The sequence below is a fragment of the Nesoenas mayeri genome (genome assembly GCF_963082525.1).
Source record: "Nesoenas mayeri genome assembly, chromosome: 9".
In the NCBI taxonomy this organism is placed as follows: Eukaryota; Metazoa; Chordata; class Aves; order Columbiformes; family Columbidae; genus Nesoenas; species Nesoenas mayeri.
Genome location: NC_137557.1, coordinates 8,404,430 through 8,431,926, shown reverse-complemented (window position 1 = coordinate 8,431,926; position 27,497 = coordinate 8,404,430). Strand labels below are relative to the sequence as shown.

Here is a 27,497-nt window from a genome sequence, read left to right as displayed (position 1 = left end):
CACCGGTGCGGAGCCGGGCGAGTGACACGGCTTTGCCTGGGGCAGACGGGCTCGGTGGGGAGCCGACGCACCACGGGCACCCGTGGGCACCCCAGTGCCCCTTCACCCATGTGCACACACACCACACACACACAAATACCCCCTCGCACATCGGTGCCACGATGTACCCCGAGCCCCGCGGTTTGGGCAGGTGGTACCCTGAGGGGCACCCTGGCCTCGCCCAGCCCGACTGGGCACCCTGGGGGGCACGTCCCCTCCCCGGGCAGCACCCGGGCTGTGCGTGCTGGGGAACCCCCGGGCAGCGGGTGCAGTCCGAGGCATCAACCCACCGACATTTCTTTAAGGTGTGACTGCTGCACACATCCGGGTAGCCACACAGCCACCCTGTGCCTTGCACCCTGGAAGGTAGCGGGGACCCTACCTGAATACCTGCACTCAGACAGCCCCACAAGCCACTGTTCCCCCCTGGCACCACCCGGGGCACCAGGCGAGTGAAATGTGGTGACACCACGTCCTGGGCAGGCAGTCACAGAGAGTTGTGAGGTGTCAGGGCTGGGTGTGAGGCTGTGGATACAGCCAGGGCCTCCACCTCACTCATCACTGCAGTGACCACGGCTGTGCACACCTGCGTGTGTGTGCCTGTGTCACCCCGAGTGCGGTGGCACAGGTCTGCGGGTGACCTCGGGATGCCTCGCTGTACCTGGGAGAGGTGTCAGTGAGTGTGTGTGCACCTGCTTGGGCATGTGCCTGGGTCAGGGGTGGGCTGGACTGCTGTGGCTGTGCCCCATTATCACTCCGCTGCCAGTGCCTGTACTCGGTGCTATGCTGCTGTGCCTACCCGGGTGCTGAAGCCCCGTGCCGCTACATGTCAGCGTGCCAGTGCCCGTGGCAAGTGTTCGGCTGTAAGCCCGGTGCTGCTGCCCATACCGGTGTCTGTCCGAGTGCCGGTGCCGGTGCACCTCCCTCACTGGCGAGGGTGCAGGTGCGGGTGCTGCTCCCGTGTGTTGCCGGTGCGGGGCTCCTCCCGCGCACACGGCGGTCACCTTGGCGGCGGGTCGGGTGGAGCGGAGCGGAGCCGTACGACCGGGCTGGGCACTGGTGTCCCCGCTCCAGCCACCCCCCGAGGCGCCGGCCCCAGCCGCGCCCGCCCGGTGCCCGCGGGCCGCGCCCAGCCGGTACCAGCCGCCGCTGCTCCATCCCTCCGGTGAAGCCCCATCCCTGCCCAGTCCCGGTCCCGGTCCCGGCGGCGGCGCGGCGCCCGGTGCGGACCATGGCGGCGGCGGAGGCAGGCGGCGCTGCGGCGGCGGCGGGGGCCCGGCGCGGCCCGGGCAAGGAGCGGAGCTAAGCGGGAGGCGGCCCGGGATGGCCAGGATGAACGTGGCCCTCCAGGAGCTCGGACACGCTGTGAGTGTCCGGGGCAGTGGCTCGAGGCGGGGGGACCGGGCAGGGGCAACGGGTGGGGAGTGGGGCAGGAGGAGGGGGAGACGTGGGTACCGGCTCGGGGGACAGAGAAGAACCTGAGGGCTGGAGGGCTCAAGGAGCTGGAAGGAGCCTGCGGGAGGAAGGGGGCTGGGGCAGTCCGGGGGGCGAGAGCCTGGGGGATGCAGGGGGCTGCGTGGGGCCAGGCCAGGGGAAACTGCGTGGCTGGAGGGTCCCCGTCCCCCACGGAACAGGGAGAAGGTGGAGGAAGAGCCCCCCCACAAACCCCTGCCTGGGGTCGGGCAGAGGGAGGTGGGGCAGCTCGGGGATGACCCCACAGAACCTGCTCTGCTGCAGCATGGAGCCCACCTGGGGTACAGTGATGCTGCTCGTAGGGTGTCCCTCAAGGCAGCACCCCTGGAGGGAGCAGGGGCCCCAGTCCCTACGGGTCTCACCCCCACAGAGGGTGCAGGAGGAGCCTCAGGACCAGGTCCTGCTTTGGGGAGCCAGGAGGTGCCAGGGAGGGTGTGCTGCTGGCTGGTGCCCAGGAGGACAAGGACCACCCTGGAGAGGACGGGAGTGTGGTGGGGGAGCCGAGACGGTGGGGGGCCTGCCAGGCTGAGCTCCCACAGGATGCTGAGCTGTTCCTCCCAATATCAGTGGTTACCAGGAACCTGCCCCATCTGGGGGCTCCAGCCAGCTGTCAATCCCAGCCCCGTGCCCTCCTGCCATGGCAGCTCTTGGCAAAGCTCCCCCTGCCCCAGAGGGATGGCAGTGGGCAGAGCCAAGCATGGGGCACTTGCTGTGCTTCACCCCCTGCCCATCCTCCTTCATGCCCCAGCTCCTTCCTGGCCCCCAACACCAGCCCCGCAGGCAGCTCCAGGGCATCCACCTTAGTCAGCAGCACGGACAGGAGGTTGAGCTGCAACCCACCCAGGCATTGACTCTGAAGCCTAATGATGACTTGCAATCAGCAGCATTGCTGATTCTCTTCCATCAAAGCCTCCAGCTTTTTCCTCCAGCTCATCCTCCTCTCCAAAGCTGCTGGCTCAGCTCCACCACTTCCCTCCTGGCTGAGTCCTCTGCAGCTCTCATAGCCGGGTTGATGCAAGTAGCCCTTCCCAGGCTCTGCAAGGCTGGGAGCGAGGGGGTCCTGTCCTGCCAGCCAGCATCTCCCATAGTGCCCTCTCTGCCTGCACATGGTCTGCCTGCACAGGCTCAGCTCTGCATCCTGGGCACCCCTGGGACCAGGGTGGGGTGGGAGACGCTTCCAGATGTTTTGGACCGGTGCACATCTGCATGGAAAGTTCCAGGCAGGGGAGGAGGGGTGAGGCAGCAGCACTAGGCAATGGTTGCCAGGCAACGAAGACCACGTCTCCGTGGCGATGTGGCACCTGTCAGCAGGGCTGATGCCATGGCTGCCATGGTGACGTAGAGGGATGCTCCGGCGTGAACCCCCGAGGCCCCCACCAGCAGCTCTCCCTGTGCTTCCTGGGGCCACCCAGTGCTGGGGACAGCCCCTGGGGGAGGCCCACGCACAGTGAGGGGAGTCAGGGGCTGCCCCAGCCCCCCATGCACCCATCGAGTGGGCACCTGCCCTTGCTGTAAGAGCTGGAGGGGTGGCGGGTCAGGGGGCACTCCCCGCACCCCCATCCCAGCCCGCTTCCTCCCTCGGCAGATGCCTGACTACAAGCGTGCCACGCTGCAGGACGATGAGGGGCTGGAGCCAGCGGTGGATGGAAGTGCCTCTCCTGACAGTGTGGAGGTGAGGTCTGCGCCGGCCCCTCCATCTTCTTCCCTCCATCTTCCTCCATCATCCCTGGCCCCCCTCCTCACCCACAGCCGGAGCCTGCCCGCAGCTGGGTGGGCAGCAGGAGCAGGGCTGGGAGCCAAGCCAGCCCTGGCTGTCCCCAGGGACATGCTGGGAGGCAGCCAAAATGCAGCAGAGATTGTGCCTGGGCCATCGTCCCTCCTTGTGTCTTGGGGGGCTGCCAGCACCCACCACAGGCTTGCTGGGGCTGGTGCCCTGGGCACCTCCCGGGGGATGCTCCAGTCCCACCTCATCACACAGCTGAACCGGGCACCAGGGAGCAGTGGGGCAGGGGGAGCAGCGAGGTTCCGTCCCCCGCGCGGTGCGATGGCAGGTCCTGCTCCTGCCCAGGTGGGGTTTCGGAAGGGGCCGGGGCCGCTGCTGAGCCGCCTGGCCTCGCGCAGCCAGCTGGAGCTGGTGCTCTGTGCCATCGCCGTCTCCCTGGCCCTGCTGCTCGGCATCGCCGTCATCGCCCTGGCCATCCAGTACCGCAGAGGTAGGGAGGGGCCTCATGGCCCTGCTGGGGTGGCTGTGGTGTCCCCAAACCCAGGGGGGACAGGGCAGGATGGGGAGGGACGGGTCAGTGTGGGGCTCCTGCTGCGGGTGCTCTGCCCTGCCCTTGGCTGTGCCTCAGTTTCCCCTTGGGTGTGCCTTCCCTACCAGACCCCTCACACAGCATGTGCCTGACGGACGCCTGCGTCCGGGTGGCCAGCAAGATCCTGGAGGCCCTGGATGTGGAGACAGACCCGTGCCAGGACTTCTACCAGTATTCATGTGGGGGCTGGATCAAGAGGAACCCCCTGCCCAACGGGCGCTCCAAGTGGAGCACCTTCAACAGCATCTGGGACCAGAACCAGGCCATCATGAAGCATCTCCTAGGTGGGCACCGGGGGGGTCAGGGCCACTGGGGGTGACGTCCAGGTGCAGGCAGGCAGAGCCCGTGTCCCTGGGGCTGACCTGCAGCCTCCTGCAGAGAACGCCACCTTCAACTCCAGCAGCGAGGCGGAGCGGAAGACACAGCGGTACTACCTGTCCTGCCTCAAGGAGCAAAGGATAGAGGAGCTGGGCTCCCAGCCCCTCATGGAGCTCATCGATAAGGTGGGCAGCCATCCACACATGAGCTGAGCTGCCAGGGCTCAGCCCGGTGTGTTTCCCACTCAGCTCTTCATGTTTCTGGGGTGCGGGCAGCCCTTGGGGACATACCCCATCCCTCCTTGAGGTACCAGGTCCATCTGCCAGCAGATTGGAGGGTGGAATGTCACCGGCTCCTGGAACCAGACCAGCTTCATGGAGGTCCTCAAGATGGTGTCAGGCACATACCGAGCAACCCCTTTCTTCACGGTGTACGTGGGTGCAGACTCCAAGAGTTCCAACAGCAATGTCATCCAGGTTGGCACCTTGGCACTGGAGGGTGGCAGGCACCCAGGGGGCACTGGGCTGCCCATGCTGCTCCTCTCTCCTCCCAGGTGGACCAGTCGGGGCTTTTCCTCCCATCCCGAGATTACTACCTGAACAAAACTGCCAATGACAGGGTGAGGCTGGGCTCTGCTGACAGCAATCAGGGGAAACCCATGGCAATGGGGTGCAAGCAGCGCTGGGGTGCCCCTGGCACCCACACCCTGCCCAGCGGGTGGCATGGTCCCTAGGCTGGGGCGAGCAGTAGCTCTGAGCCCCCCAGGGAGGCGGGATGAGCTGTGACTGGGGCTGAGCCAGGGTCTGGGGTCCTGCCAGGTCCTGGCGGCGTACCTGGACTACATGGTGGAGCTGGGCACCCTGCTGGGGGGGACCCCAGAGCCCACCCGCCTCCAGATGCAGCAGGTGCTGGACTTTGAAACCCAGCTGGCCAACATCACCGTGCCCCAGGCTGAGCGACGGGACGACGAGAAAATCTACCACAAGATGAGCATCGCTGAGCTGCAGGTGGGAAGAACATAGCACAGCCTGGGGGAAACCTCGGTGGATGCAAGCGGTGGGTCGTCCAGTCATGCACCGAGGGGTCTGTGCCCACTGGTGCCCCCTAGGACGCCGCAGGCAGCCCCATCTGTTCTGGGACATGCGCTGGGTTAGGTGATCATCCCCCCAGTCATTAGGATTTGGGGGGAGCTGCCACCCCTTATTAAGGTGTCCTGGGGTCCCGTCCTTGTCCTGCAGCATTGAGCCATGGGAAGGGTTTGGGGCACAGAAGTGATCTGGGGTGGCGAGTGACATTCGAACCTTCCCAGGGAGCACAGCCCCTGCCCTGGGGGATCTTCCCATGTCAGGCAGGATGGGGCAGAGCTGTGCCAAGCACCCAGATGCTGCATCCCCGTGTCCCCGCAGGCCTTGGCCCCCGCCATCGACTGGCTGGATTACCTGTCCTATGCTCTGGCCCCGCTGGAGCTGGCAGACACAGAGCCCGTGGTGGTGTATGGGGACACCTACCTCCAGCAAGTCTCTGACTTGATCAACAGCACGGACAGGAGGTGAGACACCCATGTGTCCCCACCATGGCCCATTGAGGGCTGCTCCCATGGCAGAGGCGTGTTATGGGCTCGCTGGTGGCTGGAGCATCCCCCATGGACCATGCCCATGGCAATCCATGGCACCTCTGTGTTCCTGCAGCATCCTGAACAACTACCTGATCTGGAACCTGGTGCAGAAGACAGCCTCTAGTCTGGACCAGCGCTTCGAGACAGCCCAAGAGAGGCTGCTGGAGACACTCTATGGCACCAGGAAGGTAAAAGGGGGGCCCTGGGACCAGCCCGCTCCACCTCCAGCCTTGAAGCAGACAGGACCACCTCTGCCCTTGGGATGCTGAGCCGTGGATGCTGCAGAGGGAACTCAGGGATCATCTCTTGGGATAGGAGTTTAGCTGCTGAATGTCTCACCGCTGGGGAGGGGGCAGAGCTGGGCTGGGGGAAGGGGGGGAACAGGGGAGGGGGCTGAGGTTCTCGCAGACCCCCCTCTTGCTCCCACAGTCCTGCACACCCCGCTGGCAAACCTGCATCTCCAACACAGACGACACGCTGGGCTTTGCGCTGGGCTCCCTCTTCGTCAAAGCCACCTTTGACCGGGACAGCAAATCCATTGTGAGGACACTTCTGCCCCCATGCCCTCCCCATCACCATCCGTGGGAACCCCCCATTTTCCCCCAAATCCCAGGGCTAGAAGGTGGGAACAGGGAAACACGTCCCCCAGCCCCGGGGAGGTCACATCCTGCCCACCCTGTCCCAACCCGAGTGGTTGTAGGGGCAGGGAGGGCTCCATTCTGTCCCCTCCCCAGGCTGAGGAGATGATCAGCGAGATCCGAGCGGCCTTTGAGGTGTCCCTGGACCAGCTGGACTGGATGGATGAGAAGACCAGGCAGGCTGCGAAGGAGAAGGTGACCCTGGGGAGGGCAGTGGGTGGGAGACCTCCCCCCATCCCGGTAAGCCCCCTACCCCACCTCACTGCCAGGGCCTCTCCCCATGCAGGCAGACACCATCTACGACATGATCGGCTTCCCCGACTTCATCCTGGACAACAAGGAGCTGGACGATGTCTATGATGGGGTAGGGAGGCACCCAGCTCATGGGGAGTGAGGGGGTCTTGTCCCTGCTCACGCCAGGCCCTGGGGGGCCACATGGTCGGACAGTGTCCCTATTTGGGACAGGGCATTATATGGAGCCACTCTGGTACTGAGCGCATCCTGGCCAGGGTAGGGGAAACCACCATGGTGGACCCCTCCTCATCCCTCCTCTTCCTCACCAGTACGAGGTCTCAGAGGACTCCTTCTTCCAGAACATGCTCAACTTCTACAACTTCTCTGCCAAAGTGATGGCCGACCAGCTCCGGAAACCCCCCAACCGTGACCAGTAAGGGGGAGAGTCCGATCGGGGGGCAGAGGATGTGACACCAGCATGGTGTCACAGCACTACCCCAACGTGATCTGGGTGACACTGGTTCACTGGGAGGAAGGTCCCCACATTGGGTGGCACAGTGTTTTAGGTCACCTGTGGTGGCTCTGGCTTGTCCATGGGACAGGGTCCCTTGGTCACAAGGTGAGAGCACCAGCAGTGCCAGCCCTGAGCAGGGCAGCACAGGGGTCCTGTGGTGGGAGGTGGCACAGGAGGGTGCTGGAGGGGAGAGGGGACAGATCCCTGCCTGTCCCCGTCCCACCTCCCTGCCCCAGGTGGAGCATGACCCCGCAGACCGTCAATGCCTACTACCTGCCCACCAAGAATGGGATCGTCTTTCCCGCCGGCATCCTGCAGGCTCCCTTCTATGCCCGCAACCACCCCAAGTGAGCCTGGCATGGGGATGGGGGCATCTTCTGGGGGTGGGGGAGCATGGGCTGGATCGGGACCAGCACTCTATGGAGCCCCACATAGTCATGGAACAAAGCCCTGGAGAGGCTTCAGGGTCCCTCAAGGCTTTACGTCCTGCAGCTGAGGCAGCCTGAAAAGTCCCTGTGGGGCTACCAGCATCCCCAACAACTGGGAACCAACCAGAGCAGAGCCCTGCTGGGTGCCAAGACTGCAGAGGGGGTGCCCAGGCTGGGGACAGCCTGCGACACATCGTCCCCCTACACTTACCCATCTCTTTCCCGCGGCCCCACAGAGCCCTGAATTTCGGTGGCATCGGTGTGGTGATGGGGCACGAGCTGACCCACGCGTTCGATGACCAAGGTGAGAGCCTGCAGGCAGCACGGGCCCTGACCCCCATCGCCTTCCTGTCCCCTCCCAGACCCCCACCCACCCCTGCCCTCGGCGTGGGGAGGGGGTGCCACGGGGGTCCCGCTTACGCCATCCATTGCATCATGCATGCTCCTGCCCCTCTGGCCACCTCCCCCTTCTATCATCCTGTCTCCCCAGGTGACACCCGCTGATACCTCCCCCCGGCTTCTCTGTGCAGCTTTCGCTCCATCCGCTTGGTGAGGACACGGTGTCTGCAGCCCCGGCCCCCTCCTCATCCTCCTCCTCCACGGGGTGCGGGATGGGTCCCTCTCACATCCACTCTGCTTTGCGCCTTCACTGCAGCCCCGGAGCCGAGATGGGGTCAATGGGGGATTTTGGAGTGGCAAATTTGGCTTAGTACGGTGGGATGCACCAGGGGATGGCTGGGGACCCAAGCACACAGCTGAGCCCCAGCCAGAGCCCACCCAGAGTAGGGCCTGGGGGACATTATCTCCCTTGTGCATGGACCCAAGGCGCCAGGTCCCCTGGTGTCCCCGGAGGCTGTCACCAGCACACCCCGCCCTGGTTCAGAACCCCTGTAGCGGAGGCTTTGCAGGGGGCTGGTGTCCCCCGGTCCCACCCCACGGCTCGATCCTTCAGGGCGGGAGTATGACAAGGAGGGCAACCTGCGGCCATGGTGGCAGAACTCCTCCCTCGAGGCCTTCAAGAACCGGACAGCGTGCATGACAGAGCAGTACGGCCGCTACACTGTCCACCATGAGAAGGTCAATGGCCGGCAAACGCTGGGCGAGAACATCGCTGACAATGGTGGGCTCAAGGCAGCCTACAACGTGAGTGCCACCGTCCCAAGGGGACAGGGACCCCCGTGCCCATCTGTACTCTCCTGGGCTTCAGGGTGCCCCTCCCGCAGGCATACAAGTCCTGGCTGCAGAAGAACGGGGAGGAGAAGCGCCTGCCAGCCCTGGGGCTCACCAACCACCAGCTCTTCTTTGTGGGCTTCGCGCAGGTGGGCAGGCTGGTGGGTTCCCCACCCCTCCCTGGCTTCTCAGAGCCTCCCCACAGCCCCCCATCCAGCCGAGGTGGCTCTGCCCCCCATCCCCAAGTCTGCTTCACCTCCAACAGGTCTGGTGCTCTGTCCGGACGCCCGAGAGCTCCCATGAAGGGCTGGTGACCGACCCCCACAGCCCCGACAAGTACCGCGTCATTGGCACCCTCAGCAACTCCCGGGACTTTGTGGAACATTTTGGCTGCCCCCTCGGCTCCCCCATGAACCCTGGCAAGCACTGTGAGGTGTGGTAGGGACAGGGAGGGTGCTGGGGACGGAAAGGATGATGCTCTGCTGTGCCCCCCACCCCAGCCCTCGCCAGCTGCCTGAGCTGGCCCACCGGCAGAGAGCAGGGCCACCCCCCGGGTCACCCTCCATCGCGGTCCCCCCTGCACACCGCTGCCTCGCCCCACCTCTGCCCTCCTCCCCAGCACACACCAGGCACCCGCTGCAGCCCCATTTACAGCCTGGGGCCAGGCACGGCTGGCAGAGAAGCCGTAGCACCCCCAAAACACAGCTCTGCCCCCCAAACCCTGACGTGCTAGAGATGGGCACAGCTCAGTTCCCTCAGTGCCGCGTCCCCTCCCAGGCGGGCAGGTCAGAGGGGTCCCAGGGAGAGCATTAGAGCCGAGCCGCCCACTCCTGTCCCCGACCTGCTGGAGATGGAGACTGGGTGCCCCCCAGCTCCGCTCTTCCCTCACCCTTCCCGATCTGGCTTGGCTTCCCATCCACCTCTGCTGGGACCAGCAGGTGCCAGCGAGCGGGGACTCTGGTGCCTTCAGCTGTGGGTGGCTGTCGCTGAATTTATTTAACTATTAAAAGCAGTTTCCACTTACTCCAGCGGCTCTGAGTCCTTTGTGGTGTCAGGGCAGGGGGAGAGACGGGAGCTGGAGCAAGGAGCGACCCAAAAGCCGGGGGAAGTGTGGGAGATGAGACATCCAGTGCGACGGGAGCAGGACATGAGAAATCCCAAGGAGCCAAGAGGGGAGAGCAGATGAGGTGTCTTGGGGAAGAGAGGAAGAGGAGCAGAGGTGTGGGGGAGGAGGGCGGCAGCCGCAGCCTGACCGTCAGCACCCCGGGCAGGGCTGGGGGGACAGGCGACCCCCAGAAACAGGCATGGGGGGGTCGTGCTGCCGGCTGGCGCCGAGCAGGGTGCCAGGTGGGCACCGAGGGTGGGTGTGGGTGAGGCTGGGTGCCGGGGGCCAGCAGCCGGGCTGAGACAGCCCCACGGCCCCGGCCCGGCCCCAGCCACAGCGTCCCTCCGCAGAACGGCCACCCAAGGGGTCCCAGTGCCCCCCAGGCGGGGCTGACACCGCGGGTGACCCCATCCAGCCCGGGGGCTGGGCCGTGGCCGAGCCCTCTCCGCAGAGCGCCTGGGGCCTGCCCTGACCCCCCGCCGTCCCGGCCCCGCACCGGGCTCCCCGGCACCCCGCACCGGGCTCCCCGGCACCCCGCTCCGGGCCGGCGGACACGGGGACGCGCAAGGGCCGCCGGGAGGTGTAGTCGCGCGGGCTGCCGCGCACGGCCCGCCGGGAGCTGTAGTTCGCGCGGGGACGCTGGGCGCTGTAGTCTCGGCGCCGCTCCCCGGCCGGCGCGCCGAGGAGCCCAAACTACATCTCCCAGCAGGCAGCGCGGCGGGGCCCGGGTCCGGGCCTGGGCGCCTCCGGCCGCGGGGGCACGGGGGCAGCGGGGCCGGGTGAGCGCAGCGGCGGGACCGGGGCTGGGGCCGAGCCGGGGGCTGGGGCCAGGACAGATCGGCGGTGTCGGGCCTAGGCGGGACCTGGGCGCAGGGCCCGGCTGGGTCACAGGCACTGGGCCTCGGCCCGGTCCTGGGCGCAGGGCAAACGGGCGCCTCTGGACGCTGGCTGGGCACGGGGAGCTGGGTCGGGGCTGCCAGATACCTGTGGGTGCTGGAGCCGAACTGCTCCAGCCGGCGCCACGAGCGGGCTTGGCCCGAGGGTGGCAGCGCCTGGGGACAGGCAGTGGGGTGTCCCTGCCCTGGGGACGGGGGTGCTGGGTCACCCCTGCCCTGGGGACGGGGGTGCTGGGTCATCCCTGCCCGGGGGACGGGGGTGCTGGGTCACCCCTGCCCTGGGGACGGGGGTGCTGGGTCATCCCTGCCCTGGGGACGGGGGTGCTGGGTCACCCCTGCCCCTGGGCTGACACAGCCCCATCCGTCAGCCCTCACGCTCACCTCGCAGGCGTGCCGCCCAAGCCTGGAACCATGGACGCGCCGCCCATCACTCCTGTGGAGCTGCTGTGTCTGGGTTCCAGCCTCGCCTTCTCCGGCCTCTTCTACTATCTGTACAGGAAGAAAGCCAGAGTTGTGGCACAGATACAGGTAGCCCTGTCCCGCAGGTGCTCCCTTCTACCCACTGTCCCTTCCCTGTTGCCCTACAGTGCCCAGCCCAGAGCCTTTGATTTGGATGCACATTGCTGATGACTGCAGCCTGCTGCATCCTCTGCCAGTATCACAATGCCTAAGACCAAGCGGGTTATATCCTGCCAGAGATCCCCACAAAGCCATGCATGACCCATCCTCTGCCTGCCAGCCCATCTGCCCCTCCCGATGTTCATACTCAGCCCCTGCTCTTCCAGGAGGCCCCAAAGCTCCACGTTGATGATGATTTACCAGCACTGGTGTCTGCAGCTGATGCGAGGTGCCTACCTTACGTTGCCCTGGAAGGTAAGGAGACCCTGTGGCCCCACACTGGGGACAGGAGCTGGGCTCTCATCCTTTGGCTGTGATGCATTTCTTGGCCCTTAGGCATAGTGCTGCCCGCCAAGGCTGCGCTGACCAGCCATTACCATGAGGGGCTGCAGGGCGTGATCCAGAAACTGCTGCTGAAAGAACATCGGCTGATCTGGAACAGCTTGGCCCGGAGCTGGTGAGCAATGGGAGGTGACAGCAGGGGTGGGCTTGCAGCAGTGTGTCCAGACACTCATCACCTGGGGCTATTTGAGAGGCAGAAAGTGGCTCGGTTAAAGGCTCTAGTCCCTACCCTTGGCTCAGAGTTCCTCCACATTGTCCACATCCCAGTGCTGTGCTGTCTGCTTGCAGGAGTGAGAGCGAGCGAGTCCTCTCGGAGCAAGTCTACACCGTCCCTTTCTTGCTGGCCTCACCGGACACTGATGCAGTGACGCAGGTGAGTGTGGAGAGCCCACTCCGAGCCATCTGCCTGCCCCTGGAGACAGTGTACGAGCGGTTCCAGCAGCCGGCCCACGGCTTCCGTGACCTGCTGGGCCAGTACCTGAGCGGGGAGAAGCCCAAGGGCATTCTGGAGACAGAAGAAATGCTGCGAGTGGGGGCCGGGCTGACGGGCATCGGGGAGCTGGCCCTGCACCCCGACGGCTCCCTGCACCTCCAGCCACCAGCCCGGGGTGGCGAGTATTTCCTGAGCCTGGGGGACTGGCAGACGGTGCTGGCAGAGCTGGAGTCGGTCAGCGGGCTCTGGAAAGGAGCAGCCATGCTGTGTGCTGCGGCAGGCCTGGCCGTACTCCTGCATGCCCTGTGCCGTGCCTACCGCCGCGCCCGCCTCAAGCAGGAGGACAAGGAGCCGGACAGTGAGGAGATAGGGGATGGGGGGCCCGAGGATTCCTGCGTGATCTGCCTGACGCGGCCCCGTGAGTGCGTCCTCTTGGGCTGCGGCCACATCTGCTGCTGCTTCCGCTGCTTCCAGGCCTTGCCTGCCCGCCTCTGCCCCATCTGCCGGGGGCCCATCGACCGCGTGGTGCCCCTCTACCAGGCCTGAGAGCACTTGGGGGAGGGGTGGGCTGCAGGTAGGGGCAGCGTCAACAGAGCCAAGCCTAGAGCCTGCAGAAATCTCAGCTGTCCCACTGCAGCCAAGGGGTTCCTATTAAGAGGAACTAAGGTCATTGTGTGCCCCCCATCTGTTTTGGGGAGGGGGAAGCAGAGTTACAGCCTTGTAACCCTCACTTTGTCTGCCAGAGGGACCCCCCACCACTGAACATGAAGTCTTAGGGGAAATGTACTCAGTGCCTGAGTTGCAGAGCTGAGTCCCCAGCCCTACACTGGGGTGTTCCCTGTGCTCTCTTCCCAGACCTGATCCCCCCCAAGCCAGGCAGGATTTTTCTCGTGTTCGGCTTCTCCAGCACATGGGGAGGGTGGTGTGGGTAAAACCAGGGTTGGCAGGACACAGCCCCCACAAAGCCACCACAGTGGCACATCTTGATGCCACCATTGTCCTCACTTCCCCAAACCGTGTGCCTGAAGCCACTGCCCAAACTGTGCAGGAGCACTTAGGGGCTGGCAGCGATGAAGGATGTCACTTCACCAGCTGCTCTGCCACCCAGGGAAGGGGACAATGTGCCTCCGCCTGTCTCTGCAGTGTCCCCCTCTCCTCCCGGAGCAGGGGGGGCAGCCCTGGGGTCCCCACTGTGCCCAGCTTTCCTGCCCGCCTCCTGGCCAGGAGCAGCTTGTGGTGGTGTGTGAGCGATAAAGCCAAGGAGCAGAGCGCAGCCTCGCCTCTTCCTTCGCGCCGGGAAGTTGGGGGAGATGCGCTGGCAGCGCAGGCTTTCCCCAGGGGTTGGGGGGCACTGCCACCTCCCTCCCTACCCAGGAAGGCCCGAGTGGGTGGTGGGCTGGGGAACCCCAGGCAGGGGGCACCTCCTTAGGATACAACCCCAAATGATGGGGAAACGGGACTGTTGCCAAGACGATCGCACTTCTCCAGTCTCCATGGCAACCGCTCTCCTGGACTGCTCCCCATCACTGCCTGGCTGCTGTTGCCCAGGCAACCCGTGGGCTCTCCCGACTCCTGCAGCTTTGGGGCACCCAGAATTTGGGGGGAGGGGGGGATTGGGGGGGCAGTGCTGATGTGTTTCTGGCAGCCAGCCAGCAGCATTGGGGGATGGGGGGGAGGATATGCCCCCTCCCTGGTGCAGCAGCCCCTGTCGCTGCCAGTCAGGGGCTGGGAGCTTGCTTGGGGCAAATGTGTCCCTCAGGGCCTGCAGCCAGCTGTGGTGTCCCAGAGCACCCAGCAAAACCTCCTGGGGCGCTCATGCATTTTGGGGATGGGGGATTCCCCTCACCCACCCCCATTGTTTCAGCCTTGCCTCTTCCCCAAGCCAGCACGATGCCTGCCGAGCTGCAGAGTGAGCAGTGGGGCCTGTGTGCTCCCCCCGGAGCCAGGCATCCCCCCCGCAGCAGGAGGGATTTCGGGAAGGAGATAAATACCAGATGGGAGAGGGCCGGGCTGCCAGGAACACACTCCCCGCATGCCAAGAGCTGCTGGCGCGAGTGGGCGCGTGGGCTGGGGGTGCCTGTGCTCCCCAAGACTGCTCACCTCGTTCCTTGGGGCCTGGCAGCCAGCTGGGGACAGGGACAGTGGCAGAGGGACCTGCAGCCACCCACTCCCCTCTGTCCCCACATGTGCTGGGGGTGCCTGGGGCAGGGGACACATCCCCTGTGCTGGAGGAACATGGGGAGGGTACCACCATGCGCTGGGGCACAGCCCTACCCTATACCCCCTGCTTTGGGTCTCTGCCACCCCGGGAGGCCACCAGCCCCACGGTGGCCTGAGCACACAGTCCCCACCAAGCAGCCCTGTCTGGCAGTGCTTGGGGCAGCAGCGTGACTCAACTGCTCAGCTCAGCACCAGCCAGAGCCTCGCTGCGCCAAACCGCCCGGCACAGGGGCTGCCCGGCCATGCCGCAGCGCCTGTGCCCCCAGATGAACCCGCTCTGTCCCCTGCCCAGGGAATTTTGGTCCTGAGCAGGATAGCAGGGAGCTCAGAGCGTGCAGGCTGAACCCTGCCCAGCCTCCCTCCCCACCATACAGGGCCCAAGAGGGACCCAGGCGTCCTGCAGCTGCCCCCCCATCCATGCCAGGTGACAGTCCATCGCCCCCACCTGCACCCCCAGGGCTGCCAACCCACTCCCACCTGCCTCCCTGTCTGTTGTCATGGTAACCAGAGATGTGGTGACAGACGAGGATGGAGCCTCACACCCCAGCAGAGCTGTTTCCACCCCCTGCCCAGGGTCAGCCTCCCCCTCCCTCCTGCTCCCCTGGGCTCCAGGTTTGCGCAGGGGACCCTCCATGAAGCCCCTGCCCCGGGCAGCAGAGGGTGCCCCATCTGCTCGGATGCAGCCATGGCATCGCAGCTGTGCCCTGGGCAGCTCGTGTGAGGGATGGGGACACTGCCATCCCCCTTCCATCTGCTCAGACTTACAATCTGAGCCCCTCGGGAGCACCCTCTTCCCAGAGCCAGGCTGTGTGCCAAGACAAACTCATCTCACCAGTGACAACCTGCTGGCTGGCCCCCTTCCTCCTGCAAAGGCTTCAGCCTTTCCTCCCTGGGAAAGGTGCTTTCCCACCCGGGAGGGCTTTTTGGCCTCATTTTCCCCCATCACCAGCTGCAGGGACCACGCTGCTGTCCTGTGCTTGCCCTGGGCTCCCCCCCAGCACGGCTGCCGCGTGCGGTGCCAGCAGCAGGTGCTCGGCGAGTCCCCCCCGGGCCGCGGCTGCCACCACCGCGGAGCAGAAGTGCCATTTCACGTTTCTTGGCAGGGCTGGAAGCAGCACAGATGGAGGCACCAGAGCCGGCCTCCAGGCATGCCTGCACAGCCCCCAGCCCTGTGGGGCCAGCCCTGGGTGACAGCACTGATGGGCTCCTGAACCTGCACCAGAGAAAGGCTTGGGTTTGGTGTCTGATGCCCCCTGCCTCCTCTGAAGCACTTTGGCATCCAGCTGCCAAGGCCACCAACCCTGTCCCTGCCAGGCCTTGGGGACCACCAGGTGCTCCCACCCAGCCTAGCTCTTGCTGCCCGGGGCTCCCAGCACAGCCGGAGCAGGACATGTCCCACCACAAGCTGCTTGCGCACACACAGGGTGTTTCTCCACTGTAAAACTACTTGAAGCACCAGGGAAAAGCACTTGAAGCACAGGGAAACCCCTCACGTCCATCAGAGCACCCAGAGCCAGCACCTGAATCCCCACCAAGGGAGCAGGGGTCGGGGCAGCCTCCACCCGTGGGGCTGGGTGATGGCAGGCATGGGGGGGCTCCCGGATCATCACCTGAGGCCAGGTGATGCAACGTGATGTCCATCACCACCCCCATTGTGGCTGGGAGCCTGGCTGTGTGCCCCCTGGCTGGCCCCATATCCACCCTGGGAGGGTCACAGTCAGCCCCCAGCCCTTACATCACCTGCAAGGTGTCCCAGGTTTAAGGAAGGAGGGCAGGAAGAGCCACCTGCTTTGCACTCCCACAGCTCCTTCTTCCTGCTAGAGCGGGCTTTGTGTCGGACAAAAGGCTGCAAAGGAAGCGATAAAGGAGATTACGTGGCTGTGAAAAGGCGGATAACGAAGGTGGGATGAGAGCCAAGGAAAGGAGGGCCTGCGGTCCAGCTCACCATGGGAAGATGCAACATGAACTGGCAGGGGATAGGGGGTGCCTCCTGCACCCCCATGCCCACACACCCACATTCAGGTCCCTGGTACCTCCTCGCCCCTCACAGGGGTGCACAACCTTGGGGAGCCCGAGACTAGAGGTGTCCCAAGGAGATGCAGTGCTTAGAGCCACAGCGCTGCTCTGTCCTACCTGTAGCCCCGCTGTGCTGGCACAAATCCAGCCCTCCTCCTGCCTGGGCTGGGTGGAGGGTCCCTCCCACACCCCCAAACCTCAACCAGCCCCACAGAGCTCCCCACACCCAAGCAGCTCCCCTGGGTGTAAGGCACTGTACAGATGCGGGTTAAGTGGGGCCATTCCCAGGGTGACCCCTCTGCAGCCTCTCCCTGGGCTGGAAACTCTCCTGGAGTGCAGCACCAGCCCCGCTCACATCCCACACAGCCCATCTGCTCCTCTTCTCACTCACCCCCCACCCGGCGTGTGCCACGGCCTGCCTGTCCCTGCCCACGGGCAGTGGCACGTGGGCTCAGCAATGGGAAAAGCAGGGCACATCTCAGCGTGGGCCTCTTGCCTATTTTCCCAGGCAGTTTTTGCAGGAGCAAAAGCCATCACATGAAAAAGTTCAAGCTGGTTCCCCAGCAAAGGCAGGAATAACTGCACTGCCTTGCCAGCAGAGAGCAGGCACCGCTGCCCTGTCCCTCCCCATCTCTGCTCTGTAAGGGGACAGCCGGGACCAGTGCTCTGCAGAGCCCAGCGCAGGGGGAAAGGCAAAGCTGAGCCTTCCCAAAATAGAAGTACCTGCCCTCTCGCATGGCCCAGTCAGGCTGATGCTCTTCTGCAGCGCCTTTCAACAGGATCTCAGGCCATGGAGATGCTGCCATGAAGAGACAGACCGCAGGGCTGACTGTAAAGCCCCACTCATGCTCTCTCAAGACGTACACAGGGACATTCTCATGGTGCAGGGCTGGCAAGTGCTGCTGCCACGCAGGACTCTGGCTTTGCTGAACCCAGCACACCCACATGAGCAGCAGGGCCTGGATGTGAGGGAGCAGCAGAAACAGGGCTTCCCTGTGACAGGGTGGGTCTCACCAGCCATCATTGTCACTGCTGCCATCATCATCAGTCATTCCCAAAGCCAGGGCTGGACCCACAGCTCATGCAATAAGCAGAAGACCCAGCCTTGGGTTAAATAGCACCCCAGACCCAGGTGACTAGGAAGGGGGTTCCCAGGTGAAGACACTCAGGGCCATTAATGCCAATAAGTACTATCACTGCCCTGACAATGGAAAATGTAGGAAGAAAGGGCCAGGGTGGCTCTGGGGCAGTGCTGTGCAGAAAGGACACAAATGGGGCTTTGGGGAGGCACTGAGGCCGCTCTTGTGGGTCTCTCCTCGCCGGCCCATGGCAGATTCCCCTTCTCTGCAGAAAGCCCACAGAGAAGAACCAAATCACAGGGCAAGGGGCATCCTGGGGCACAGCCTCTATGTAGCCACGCTCACGGGTACCTGCAGAATCTCATGTGCCCCTCACAGCCCCACAAATACTCACGAAGGGGCACACGTGTACATACATGTGCACACGTGTGTGCAGGGACCCACACATGGGGGACCAAGGGGACTGGCAGGGGCTGGGTGGGACTGGTGTGGCTCCTAGTGGGGAACCCAACACTGGGGGGGCTGTGGGAGGGGATACCTGGATGGGTGTTGGGCAAGGGTCACAACGGGGGCTCGGGGCAGCCTGGGTGGGGAGACCTGGGGTGGGAGCTGCGTTGGGTTCTGCGGGGCTTGAGCCTGCCAGGCTGCAGGAGGCTGTGAGCTGGGGGGGGTGCTTGGGGTGGTCTGGGGCACCAGAGCAGGGTGTTGGGGGGTCTGTTCGGCACCACCTCAGTGCGCTGAAGGAGGGCCTGGGTGTGCCTGGTGGTCCTCAGCTGTCTCACACAGGGGTATCCGGCTGTGCCAAGGGCTCCCCACCCCACAGGGGCACCCCGTGTTTAGGGGAGCCTCCAATTTGGGGCAACCACCCCGGCAATGTTGGGGGGCGGGGACCAGCCTGCACTGGGGATGGGGCAAGGGCTGGGGTCCCCCCATCCCAACCGGCCGGGCACCGAGCACCGGTGGCGGGGGTCCCCGACACTGTCCCGGCCGTGCCGTGCCGGGCCGCGGCGCTCCGGAGCCGCCCCCCGCCGGGGGGGTCCCCGCTCCCCCCGGATGCATGACTTCATCCTTCCGCCCGGGTTTCCTCCCCGCCGCCGCCGCCGCCGCCGCAGACCGGCTCCCGGCTCGGCGCGGCGCGGCTCGGCCCGCTCGGCCCCGCCATGTCGCAGGTGCTGCCCTACGGCGAGGACAAGGTGGGTCGCTACGGCGCCGAGCCCGAGGCGGGGGAGCTGCCCTTCAGCTGCCGCCTGCAGGACACCAACGCCTTCTTCGCGGGCAACCAGGGCAAGCGGCCCCCCAAGCTGGGACAGATCGGCCGCGCCAAGAGAGGTACCGCCCGACCCCATCGCCTCTACCCGCCCCGACCCCCGCCTCAGCCCCACGGCATCGCCGGCGCTGCCCCACGGCATCCCTGGGACCCCCACATCTGCCCTGCGGCATCCCCGGCGCTGGCTCTTGCATCCCCAGCGCCACCCCACAGCATCCTTGGGACCCTCGGATCTGTCCTTGCGTTCCTGGCTCTGCCCCACGGCATTCCCGGGATCCCCGGATCTGCCTTTCCATCCCCGGCTGTGCCCCGGGACCCCTGGATCTGCCCTACAGCGTCCCCGATGCTGCCCCCCGGCATCCCCTGTACTGGCCCTGGCATCCCCAGCGCCGACCCACAGCATCCTTAGGACCCTCGATTCTGCCCTTACATCCCCGCTACTGGCTGGTGCATTCCTGGCACTGCCCCCCCGGCACCATCGGCATTGCCCCACAACATCCCTGGGACTCCCGGATCTGCCTTGCATCCCAGCACTGTCCCCTGGCACCCCCGGCACTGTCCCACAGCATCCCCGGCTCTGCCCCCCAATATCCCCAACACTGCTCCTGGCATCCCCAGAATCTCCAGCTCTGCCCCACATCATTCGCGGTACTGCCCCCCAGCATCTCTGGGACCCCCAGGTCTGCAACTGGCACCCAGCACTGCCCTAGAACCGCAGGCCCCCCCATCCCCAGACACCAGCGCTGTCCCCCAGCACTGCCCCACATGCCCTGCAGCCTGGGGCTGCCCCCGGGACTATCCTCAGGCATCCCTGGGGCTGCCCCCAGCACATCCACAAATGCCCCTGGAACCCCCCAGGAAACGCTCCTCAGCACCCCTGGGATTGCCTCCACATCCCCTTGGACTTCCCCCATATCATCCCTATAAACAAACCCCCCCCAGCATCACCAAAACAGCCCCTACTGCCCCATAAACCTCTCTCCCTCCACATTTCTGCCTGCCGCAGAGACCCCCATCAACAGCCACCGGCGATGCTGATCAACAAACATCCTCCCCCGCGGTTTACTGTCCCCCCAGGACTCCGTGAACCTGCATGCCCCCCCCGCTTTACTGCCTGCCGCAGAGACCCCCATCAGCAGCTTCTCTGCTTCAATCAGGACCCAAATAAATGCCCCCACCTCGTCTGCACCCTGATCTGTCACTATCAATCCTCCCCGATGCCTTGGGGACCCCTGAGAATGGCCCCCAGCTTCCCTGCAGCCCCCATCCCACATGCTTGGGGGGGCACATAGGCAAACATCCCTCCTTGAGCTGCAGGGGCAAAAGGGGAGGGCAAAGCCCCCTCAAAACAAATACACCCCAGCCCCGACGGGCGATGAGCTGCTGCCTGCTCTACCTGCCCCCCTTTGCAGTGGTGGTGGCTGGGTCTAGCAGACCCACCTGGGGGTGATATGAGGGCCAGTTCCCCCTTGGTGGTGTTGGGGGGGTCTGGCTGTTCCCCCGGTGATGCTGGGAATGGGGGGGTGAGGAGATGTGGCCAATCTGCCCCCAGGGTGGTGATGGGGGGGGATTGCTGAGCACCCTGGTAGTGATGCTGGTGGCGGGAAGGATCTGTCCACCACCCCTGACAGTGATGGTGACGGGGGGTGATCTGCTCAGCCGGTGCTGTTGATGTGTGTGTGGGGGGGTCTCTGTAGTCCCCTGATGGTGATGCTGATGGGGGTCTGTCCAGCCTCCCACTGGTGATGCGGATGGGGCGACTGCTCAGCGGGTGATGCTGATGGGCCGGGGGTCTGTCTGGAGGGTGATGCTGATGGGGGGCTGTCCAGCCCCCCATGGTGGTGCCGATGGTGGGGGTCTGTGCAGCCTGCCATGCTGATAGCAGAGGTGGGGGGGCTGTCCGGCTCCCCTGACAGTGATGCCGATGTGTGGGGGGGTGTCCTGCGCAGCGGGTGATGCTGACCGGGGTCTGGCTGCCACCCCCGCCGAGCTGGCGGTGCCCCCCCCGCTGGGTCATTACCCATTCCAGTCCTGTTGCTCTCATCAGCTCCTGCCGCAGAGAAGAGGGGGGGGTCCTTCCTAGTCTTTCCTGCCCCCCCTTCCCAAACCACCCATCCAGAGGCGGCCGGCTGGCTGCGGGGGGGCGCGGTGCTGAGCTGGGGGGTGATCCTCTCCCCGTCCCCATCGCACCCACCTGCCCCCATTTGCCCCACCGTGCGGGGGGCACATCTGGAGCTTTTCCGGGTGGTGAGTAGGTGTGGGGGGGGGCAGAGGCTGTGCGCGTCCCCTCGCCCACGCTCCCCCCTCCCCGCCTGTCCCCGCAGTGGTGATCGAGGATGACCGGATAGACGAGGTGCTCAAGGGCATGACGGAGAAGTCGCCGCCGGGGGTGTAAAGCCGGGACCCGCCGCCAGGACCCGCAGGCCGAGCCCTGCTCCAGCCCGCCCGGCCCTGCATGCTGGCTGGACACCGACCGGGAGGGGGGAGGCCATGCCCGTGCCCCCCTCCCCGCCCCGGGGGTGGGGGGGGCTCTGCGGCCACCACCACCCCCCCCGAGCCATGCACTTTACCCCTCCGCCTCCCCCGGGGATGGGACAACCCGCCGAGCCCCCCCCACCCTGGGGAAAGACCCCCCTCCTCCCGGGGGGGGGCTCCACGGTGTGTCCCCCCCATCCGCCTTGGTGGGGGGTCCCGCACACGCCGGGGCGGCTCCGGCCCCATGAGCGGGGTGGGGGGGGGAGCGCTGCTGTCCAGAGACATTTTTTGCTCCATCGTTTTTTGCATGAGCTTGGTGGCCCGAGCGCCCGGTCCTGGGGCCGAGGGTCAGCCCCACCACTCCGGCACGCTTCTTTTTAAAACAGAAACTCCTCATATTTGTATTTTTATATCCGAATCTTTGTTAAAAACAATCTGCTGACGTCGAGATGTCGAAGTAACCGCATCGGGGAAAAACAAACAAACAAACAAACGGTTCATATTTTTTTCCATAAGAAAAAAAAAGACAAAAAAAGAAGAAAAAACCGAGGGGGAAGAATAAAGGGGGGGGAAGAGAAAGATGGAGGGATCATGAGGAAAGCTAAAGGTGTGGGGAGGGGAACGGGGACCCCCCAGCCCGACCCCTCCCCACCAGCAGCAGGACTAGCCAGAGGGTTTGGCAGCACCATCGGCCACCGCAGTCCCCCCCGGCAGCGCCGGGGCTGAGCCCACCAGGGCTGGCTGTGGGTGCCGGGGGGTCCCGGCGCTGCCCCTCGCCCGAGGGCGGCGGGGCCAGGGGAGGGCAAGGGGAGGGCAGGGACTGGCCTGAGTCGTTGTTTTTAATTTTGTACTTTAATTTAATTTTATTTTTTAAGAAGCTTCTCGGGGGGGGGGGGGTCCGATGTGCATGAGAAACTCATCATCTTTTTCAATAACCTACAAGTGGCATTTATGGAGACAACGCAAAAAAATATATATAAATAAATAAACAAAACAACAAACAAAACAGAAAAACCCACCAAACAAAAAAAAAAAAAACAAAACCAAGAAAAAAAAAAAGAAAAAAAAAGATACTTGTGTCATTATGTTCTACGAACAATCCATTGTAAATTTAAATGCCATTTTTCACTGTACTGGTGAACAAAATGCGATGAATAAAATACATTCATGTACTGAGGCGAGGCCGGCAGCTGCTGCTCCTTTCTGTCCCTCCCTGTCGCCATCTGGTTTTCGGGGTGCCTGCGGGACGGGTGGCATGGCTGGGGGGCTGACCCTGGAGTCCTTGGCGAGCTCCCAGCACCGGGGGAGCCACCGCCTGACCCACTTACACCTTTTGCCAGAAACAGCAGCCTGGTGGCTTGGGTACGTTACCGCTGTCCCTCTGAGGAGGGAGGCCCCTCTGCACCCCCCAGCATCACCTACCCCAGCGGGGAGAACTGGTGCCCAAACAGCCCCTGAGTTCACCCTTGGTAGCACCTGCACGTCCGCTGCAGCCGCCACGCCAGCACCCACGCACCGGCCCCGCACGCAGACAGCCGCGCTGGCACGCGGGGGCACGCCTGTCACCAGCCCCGCGCACGCCTGTCACCGCGCTGCCGGCCCCGGGCAAAGGCAGGCAGGGGCCAGGTGTGACAGCACACCGGGTTTGTCACTGCAGACAGGAGTGGGCAGAGAGTGGGACAGGGCACACGCAGCCCATGGCGTCCCCAGCTCCGCGCTGGCACATCCCAGCCTGGAATCCCCACTGCCTGGCTAAGCCTGGGGGGGTGACAAGGACACAGTGTCCTCGTGTATCCCCACAGCCAGGAGGCTGTTCTGGGGGTCCCCTGCCCTGCCCCCTGCACCCGGTGCCAGCAACCCCCATCCTGCCCCCAGCCCAGTCGCCTCCTGCCTGTGCTGGGGGCAGAGAGGGAGCTGCTCCCCACAAGATGGATGGGTGGAATTAAACCCGCTTTGGTTTCATTACCGGCTGCAAAGCCCGGAGCCCTGGCTGCTCTCCAGCCGGGCAAGGGAAGGGCCGCAGCAGTGGGGGGGCCAGCATCTCCCGAGCATCCCGCTGCCCCCCAGGAGGAGGCCACCCCCCCCTTTTCTCCCATTACTCACATCACTTGGCAGCCTGTGGGGGGACGCACTGGTTCCCCGTCCCCCACCTGCAAGGGTGGAGCAGCTTAAGGCTTTACTGGGTGGCAGGGGGAGGCCGGGGAAGCCCCCCGCCCTGGTCACAGCTGGATGGCAAGCAGATAGTCCTCATCGTCATCCGGGGGGCAGGGGCTGGTGGTGGGGCAGGGGGCGGGGGGGGCTGGTGCAGCCGGCGCCCCAGGGCCAGGTCACGGGGGTCCAGGGGCTGCCCCTTGCGCATGATGTAGAGGAAGTAGTGGAAGGTGCCGGTGTCCCCGTCCCCGCAGGTGACATGGCGCAGGGACCAGCCGAACGCCTCCTGTGCGTAGTGGGGCTTGCGGAAGTGGGGCTGGGCGAAGGTGATGGAGATGAAGCAGCCCCTCGGGCGCAGGACCCGGCTCACCTGTGGCGGGAGAACCCCCGGAATGGAGCCAGGGGGACGACAGAGTGAGGTTCGTCCCCTATGGCACGGGCAGCCTCATCTTCAGGGACCCCCATCACCATCTGCAAAGATCCCCCCCCAGCCTCTCCCATTGCACCCCCAAATCTGTCCTAACCTTACCCTCCCCACTCTGGCTCTGACATGTCCCCAGACCCCCCACAGCCTGGTGGCAATGGGGGTTCCCACGCATCACTTCTCCCTGCACCCCAAAACTCTTCACCCCCATCCACAGCAGACAGCACAGAGACCCAACCCTAGTGCAGGGAAAAGCTTCACCCTCTCAGGCACAGGGCCCCCCAAGAGTAATGTGGGATCCCCATCTCACCCACCCCCTCCCCGGGGCACCCAGCACCACTGCCCCCTCTAACACCCAGAATCTGAGCCGGGGAGGGAAATGGGATGGGAAAGGACTTGACCCTTTTAATCACCATTTTCTCCTCGCTGGAACTAAGCCCCCGCTAACAGGATGGAAAAGAACATCAATTTTCTTGCTTGGCTTTATCCAATGTCAAAAGGCTTTTACGGCCAGCGCTCGCGTGCTCGGCATGCAAAGGCAGCGCCCAGGGCAGGCGGCAGCCAGCCCCCCCGGCGGCCCCCCAGCAGCACCCTGCCCCAGGTGAGGACACCGCAGAACCCCCCAGCAAGGACAGAGAGCCACTGTGGCAGGGGAGCGGGCTGGGGGCCAAGGCGGGGGTTCCTGAGCTCTGGTTTAATCCTGCTGGGAAGCTCCACAGCTCAGAGCTGGCTGGGGACAGGGACGGAGAAGGTGGCTCATGTGCCCCCCAGCTGTGGTGGGGGCTTTTGAACCAAACCTTAGTGGTTTTGGCCAGGAAAAGGGGAATGCAGGTCCCTGCATCCCCCTGGGCACCCAGCTCAGCATCCCTCCAGCAAAGCACCAGCTGCAACCATCCTGGAAAGGCCCTGCAGATTCCCAACTGATGGACACGACGAGGGGTCCCAGGGACAGGGGGGGTCCCCAGGCCTGGGGGCAGGCAGGGATCTCCAGCTGGAGCCAAGCGAGAGGCATCCTGCATCCCATCCATCGTTAATAGAGCTCTAAAGGCCGTTGCTTAGAGACGGGCGCAGGAAACCTTTCCATGGCGGGCCGGCACGGGGGGGTGAGGGCGGCTGTTCCCCGCTCTGGCACTGACCCATCGCCCCAGGATCACCAGGACAGGGCTGTCCCTGGGGGATCCCCACAGGCGGGGTGGATTTTCAGGTCCTTAATTCCCCCCTGCCAGAGGAGAGCAGAAAACGGGCTGTGAAGACCCCAGCCCCGCCACAACAAGTGGGGTGTCAGCCACAGCCAGACCCGCCAAACAGCAAGCGGGTGGCGATGCCCTGCGAATCCCCCTGGGGACAAGGACAACAGGGACCAGCCTTGGATGGAGGCCAGTGGTGCCCAGTGATGCTGGGGGAGGGCAGGGATTGAGCAGGGGATTATAAAGGGAAAAAAAAGGAAAAAAAAAAGAGCTAAATCCTCACTGTTTGGCTGCATGACAAGGACAGGCAGCGATGCTGGCAGGGCAGGGCAGGACCTGGGGGGCGAGGACAGCCCTGCTGCCCACAGTCCTGCTCCCTCCTGGGCTCAGAGGGCAAGGAAGGATAAGGGGGCAGTAGCCACGAGCACCCTCCCAGCACCCCATGTCCACACCCAAGGGTGCCGGGCAGGCAAAGCAATTAATTACCCCTGCAGTTATTCCCCTGGGGCAGGGGAGCCTGCCCGACCCACACCCCCATGCCGGGGCAGGTTCAATCCGGTCCCTGTCTCTGTAGCCAATTAATTAGGGCCCGGAGGCATCGCCCGTCCCCGTGGCAACACCAGGGCCCTGTCAATGCTGACGGGGGTTGCCATGGCAACCCTGGACCAGATGATGGGGACTCCAGCTAGGAGATCGAAGCTGAGGTGGGGGGGCAGTGAGGACTTGTCACAGCCCCGCAGTTGTCACCTTGCCCTGGGCAGGCAGGGCTATCTCAGAGTGTCCCCCCAGGCCCCCTCTGGGTACCTTCAGGTGCACCTACAGCCACCCATGCCAGGATGGGACCCATTTTTACTGCCACCCCTTAGTATTTAGAGTGCAAATAAAGAGGGTGGGGTCACCTAGTCCCCCAGCAGGACTAAGGGTCCCCAGGGACACACTCTTCTACATCCACGTCCATGGAGAGAAGGTGATGGGGTGGCAGAGGTGGGGTCTGCCACCCCCAAGGGTGCCAGGATCCTCTCTGGGTGCCCCTTTGCAGGGTAGTGAAGAATGTGGCACCAGCTCGGGGAACAGAGGTACCAGCCAGGGTGGTGAAGCAGGGTGGCAAAGGGACATTCTGCACCTTTACCCACCCCAAAAAGGAGATGTTGAGGGGGATCCACCCTCCACCCAGCTCTCCCCACCCCGTACCTCCGCCAGCACCCGGTGCATTGAGGCAACTGCCTGGGGCGAGACGTCCCACGGGTCGGTCTCCTCCACCATCAGCACGTCGAGGGTGCCCTTCTCCAGCACCACGTCGAAGGCGGCGTCGGGGAAGGCGAGGGCGCGGATGTCCATGACGGCCCAGCGCAGGCCGGGGCAGTGGGCGTAGCGAGCGCGCATGGCGGCGATGCAGGCAGGGGAGAAGTCGATGCTGGTGACGTCCGTGTAGCCCAGCTCGTGCAGGTCGTGGCTCAGGGCGCTGTTGCCACAGCCTGAGTGGGACACGGCTCAGCTTGGAGTGGCCCTGGGGGGGCTGCCTGCACCCCACCCCTGCTCCCTCCCACCCAGGGGTGCAGGCAGGCTGGGGCAGTTAGACAGGGAGCAGTAGCCATGTCACTAATTAACGAGTGCTTGGCTAGCTCTTAATTACCCCCAAGGTGGGTGCTTTGGGCTGGACCGTGGGGTGAGAGCAGCTCCCCCACCCCAAGGTGGGATGGGTGGCCGTGGGTGGGGAAGGAGGGGACAGGGGCGCTGGAGAGGGTCCCCACTCCTCGCCCCCACAACATTATGGGGCAGGAGCTGGCAAATCAGGGCAGCATCTGGGGGTGCTTAACTCCAGGGTTAAGGGGTGGGGGGGCTGGACAGATGGACGGACAGAGGGACGGCTGGCTCAGGGGGCCAGCGCCGGGCTGGTTCCAGGAGAACACGGACCCCCGGTGCGGCGGGCACGGGGAGCAGCCGCTCCCGGGGGGGCCGGGGGATCCCGAGGGGGGCGGATTTGGGGGCTATTAAGCGCAGCTGGCGGCAGCTGATCCGCTAACAGGATCGGCGATTACACCCGCCTAATCCCGCCCGCCCAGCGCGGGTGAACCTGCCGGGCCGGTGGCAGATCAGCTCTCAGGTGGGATTAACGGGCCGGTTACACCGGCCCCCGCCCGCGCTCCCGGGAGCGCCGCTGCCCCCTGCCCGGAGCCGCACCGCCCCCTCGCGGCCGGCGACAGCGCATCCACCGGGGGGGACCCCGAGCCCCTCCCGCCCTTCCCCAGCACCGGGCACGTACCGAGGATGAGGACACGGTCACCGGGGCGCAGCTCGGCCTCCAGCTGCGGGAGGAAGCGGGACAGCCTCCCCAGCCACTCGCGGGGCTCGGCGCCCTCCCGCCCGTACCGCGCGTCCCAGAAGCGGCGCTGCCGGAAGCGGCGGTTGGCGGCGGGCGCGCGCCGCCGCTCCATGCCGGGGCGGGAAGCACCGGGCGCCACGTGCCGCCCGCGCCCCCACGTGCGGCTTCCGGTCTCCGCCGTTGCGCCGCCCTAAGCGCTCCGACCGGAAACACGGAGCGG

The 27,497-nt window shown here is 65.0% G+C and overlaps 4 protein-coding genes across 6 annotated transcripts; 3 read left to right on the top strand and 1 right to left on the bottom strand.

Annotated features, from left to right (window-relative positions):
• Positions 1 to 1,362: 1,362 nt before the first annotated feature.
• On the top strand, positions 1,363 to 9,183 carry ECE2 (endothelin converting enzyme 2; the record flags this gene model as incomplete). The annotated part of the gene is made up of 19 exons (XM_080349853.1): positions 1,363 to 1,404; positions 3,098 to 3,184; positions 3,581 to 3,725; positions 3,893 to 4,108; positions 4,203 to 4,327; positions 4,472 to 4,618; positions 4,696 to 4,761; positions 4,961 to 5,149; positions 5,549 to 5,691; positions 5,831 to 5,945; positions 6,187 to 6,297; positions 6,492 to 6,590; positions 6,682 to 6,759; positions 6,959 to 7,062; positions 7,380 to 7,490; positions 7,808 to 7,875; positions 8,524 to 8,714; positions 8,795 to 8,890; positions 9,007 to 9,183. The coding sequence occupies 19 exons, from the start codon at positions 1,363 to 1,365 to the stop codon at positions 9,181 to 9,183; spliced, it is 2,310 nt and encodes a 769-aa protein (XP_080205979.1).
• A 1,329-nt stretch (positions 9,184 to 10,512) lies between these two features.
• Positions 10,513 to 13,394, top strand: LOC308043643 (mitochondrial ubiquitin ligase activator of nfkb 1-A-like). 3 transcript variants are annotated; one of them, XM_080349832.1, is made up of 5 exons: positions 10,513 to 10,625; positions 11,131 to 11,270; positions 11,528 to 11,615; positions 11,697 to 11,817; positions 11,991 to 13,394. In XM_080349832.1, the coding sequence occupies exons 2-5, from the start codon at positions 11,154 to 11,156 to the stop codon at positions 12,679 to 12,681; spliced, it is 1,017 nt and encodes a 338-aa protein (XP_080205958.1). In that variant the 5' UTR covers positions 10,513 to 10,625; positions 11,131 to 11,153; the 3' UTR covers positions 12,682 to 13,394. The 3 variants fall into 3 exon arrangements, with proteins under 3 accessions (XP_080205958.1, XP_080205960.1, XP_080205959.1); XM_080349834.1 differs by having other exon boundaries at positions 10,568 to 10,625; positions 11,145 to 11,270; XM_080349833.1 differs by having other exon boundaries at positions 10,585 to 10,625; positions 11,111 to 11,270.
• A 5,216-nt stretch (positions 13,395 to 18,610) lies between these two features.
• Positions 18,611 to 21,112, top strand: CAMK2N2 (calcium/calmodulin dependent protein kinase II inhibitor 2; the record flags this gene model as incomplete). Its single annotated transcript, XM_080349779.1, has 2 exons — positions 18,611 to 18,779; positions 21,042 to 21,112. 2 exons carry the CDS (start codon positions 18,611 to 18,613, stop codon positions 21,110 to 21,112), a joined length of 240 nt encoding a protein of 79 aa, XP_080205905.1.
• A 2,299-nt stretch (positions 21,113 to 23,411) lies between these two features.
• EEF1AKMT4 (EEF1A lysine methyltransferase 4) lies at positions 23,412 to 27,389 on the bottom strand (the record flags this gene model as incomplete). Its single annotated transcript, XM_080349705.1, is given in 4 exon segments — positions 23,412 to 23,467; positions 23,470 to 23,713; positions 26,146 to 26,429; positions 27,218 to 27,389. Coding segments are annotated over 4 exon segments (756 nt in total).
• Between the last annotated feature and the right edge of the window lie 108 nt (positions 27,390 to 27,497).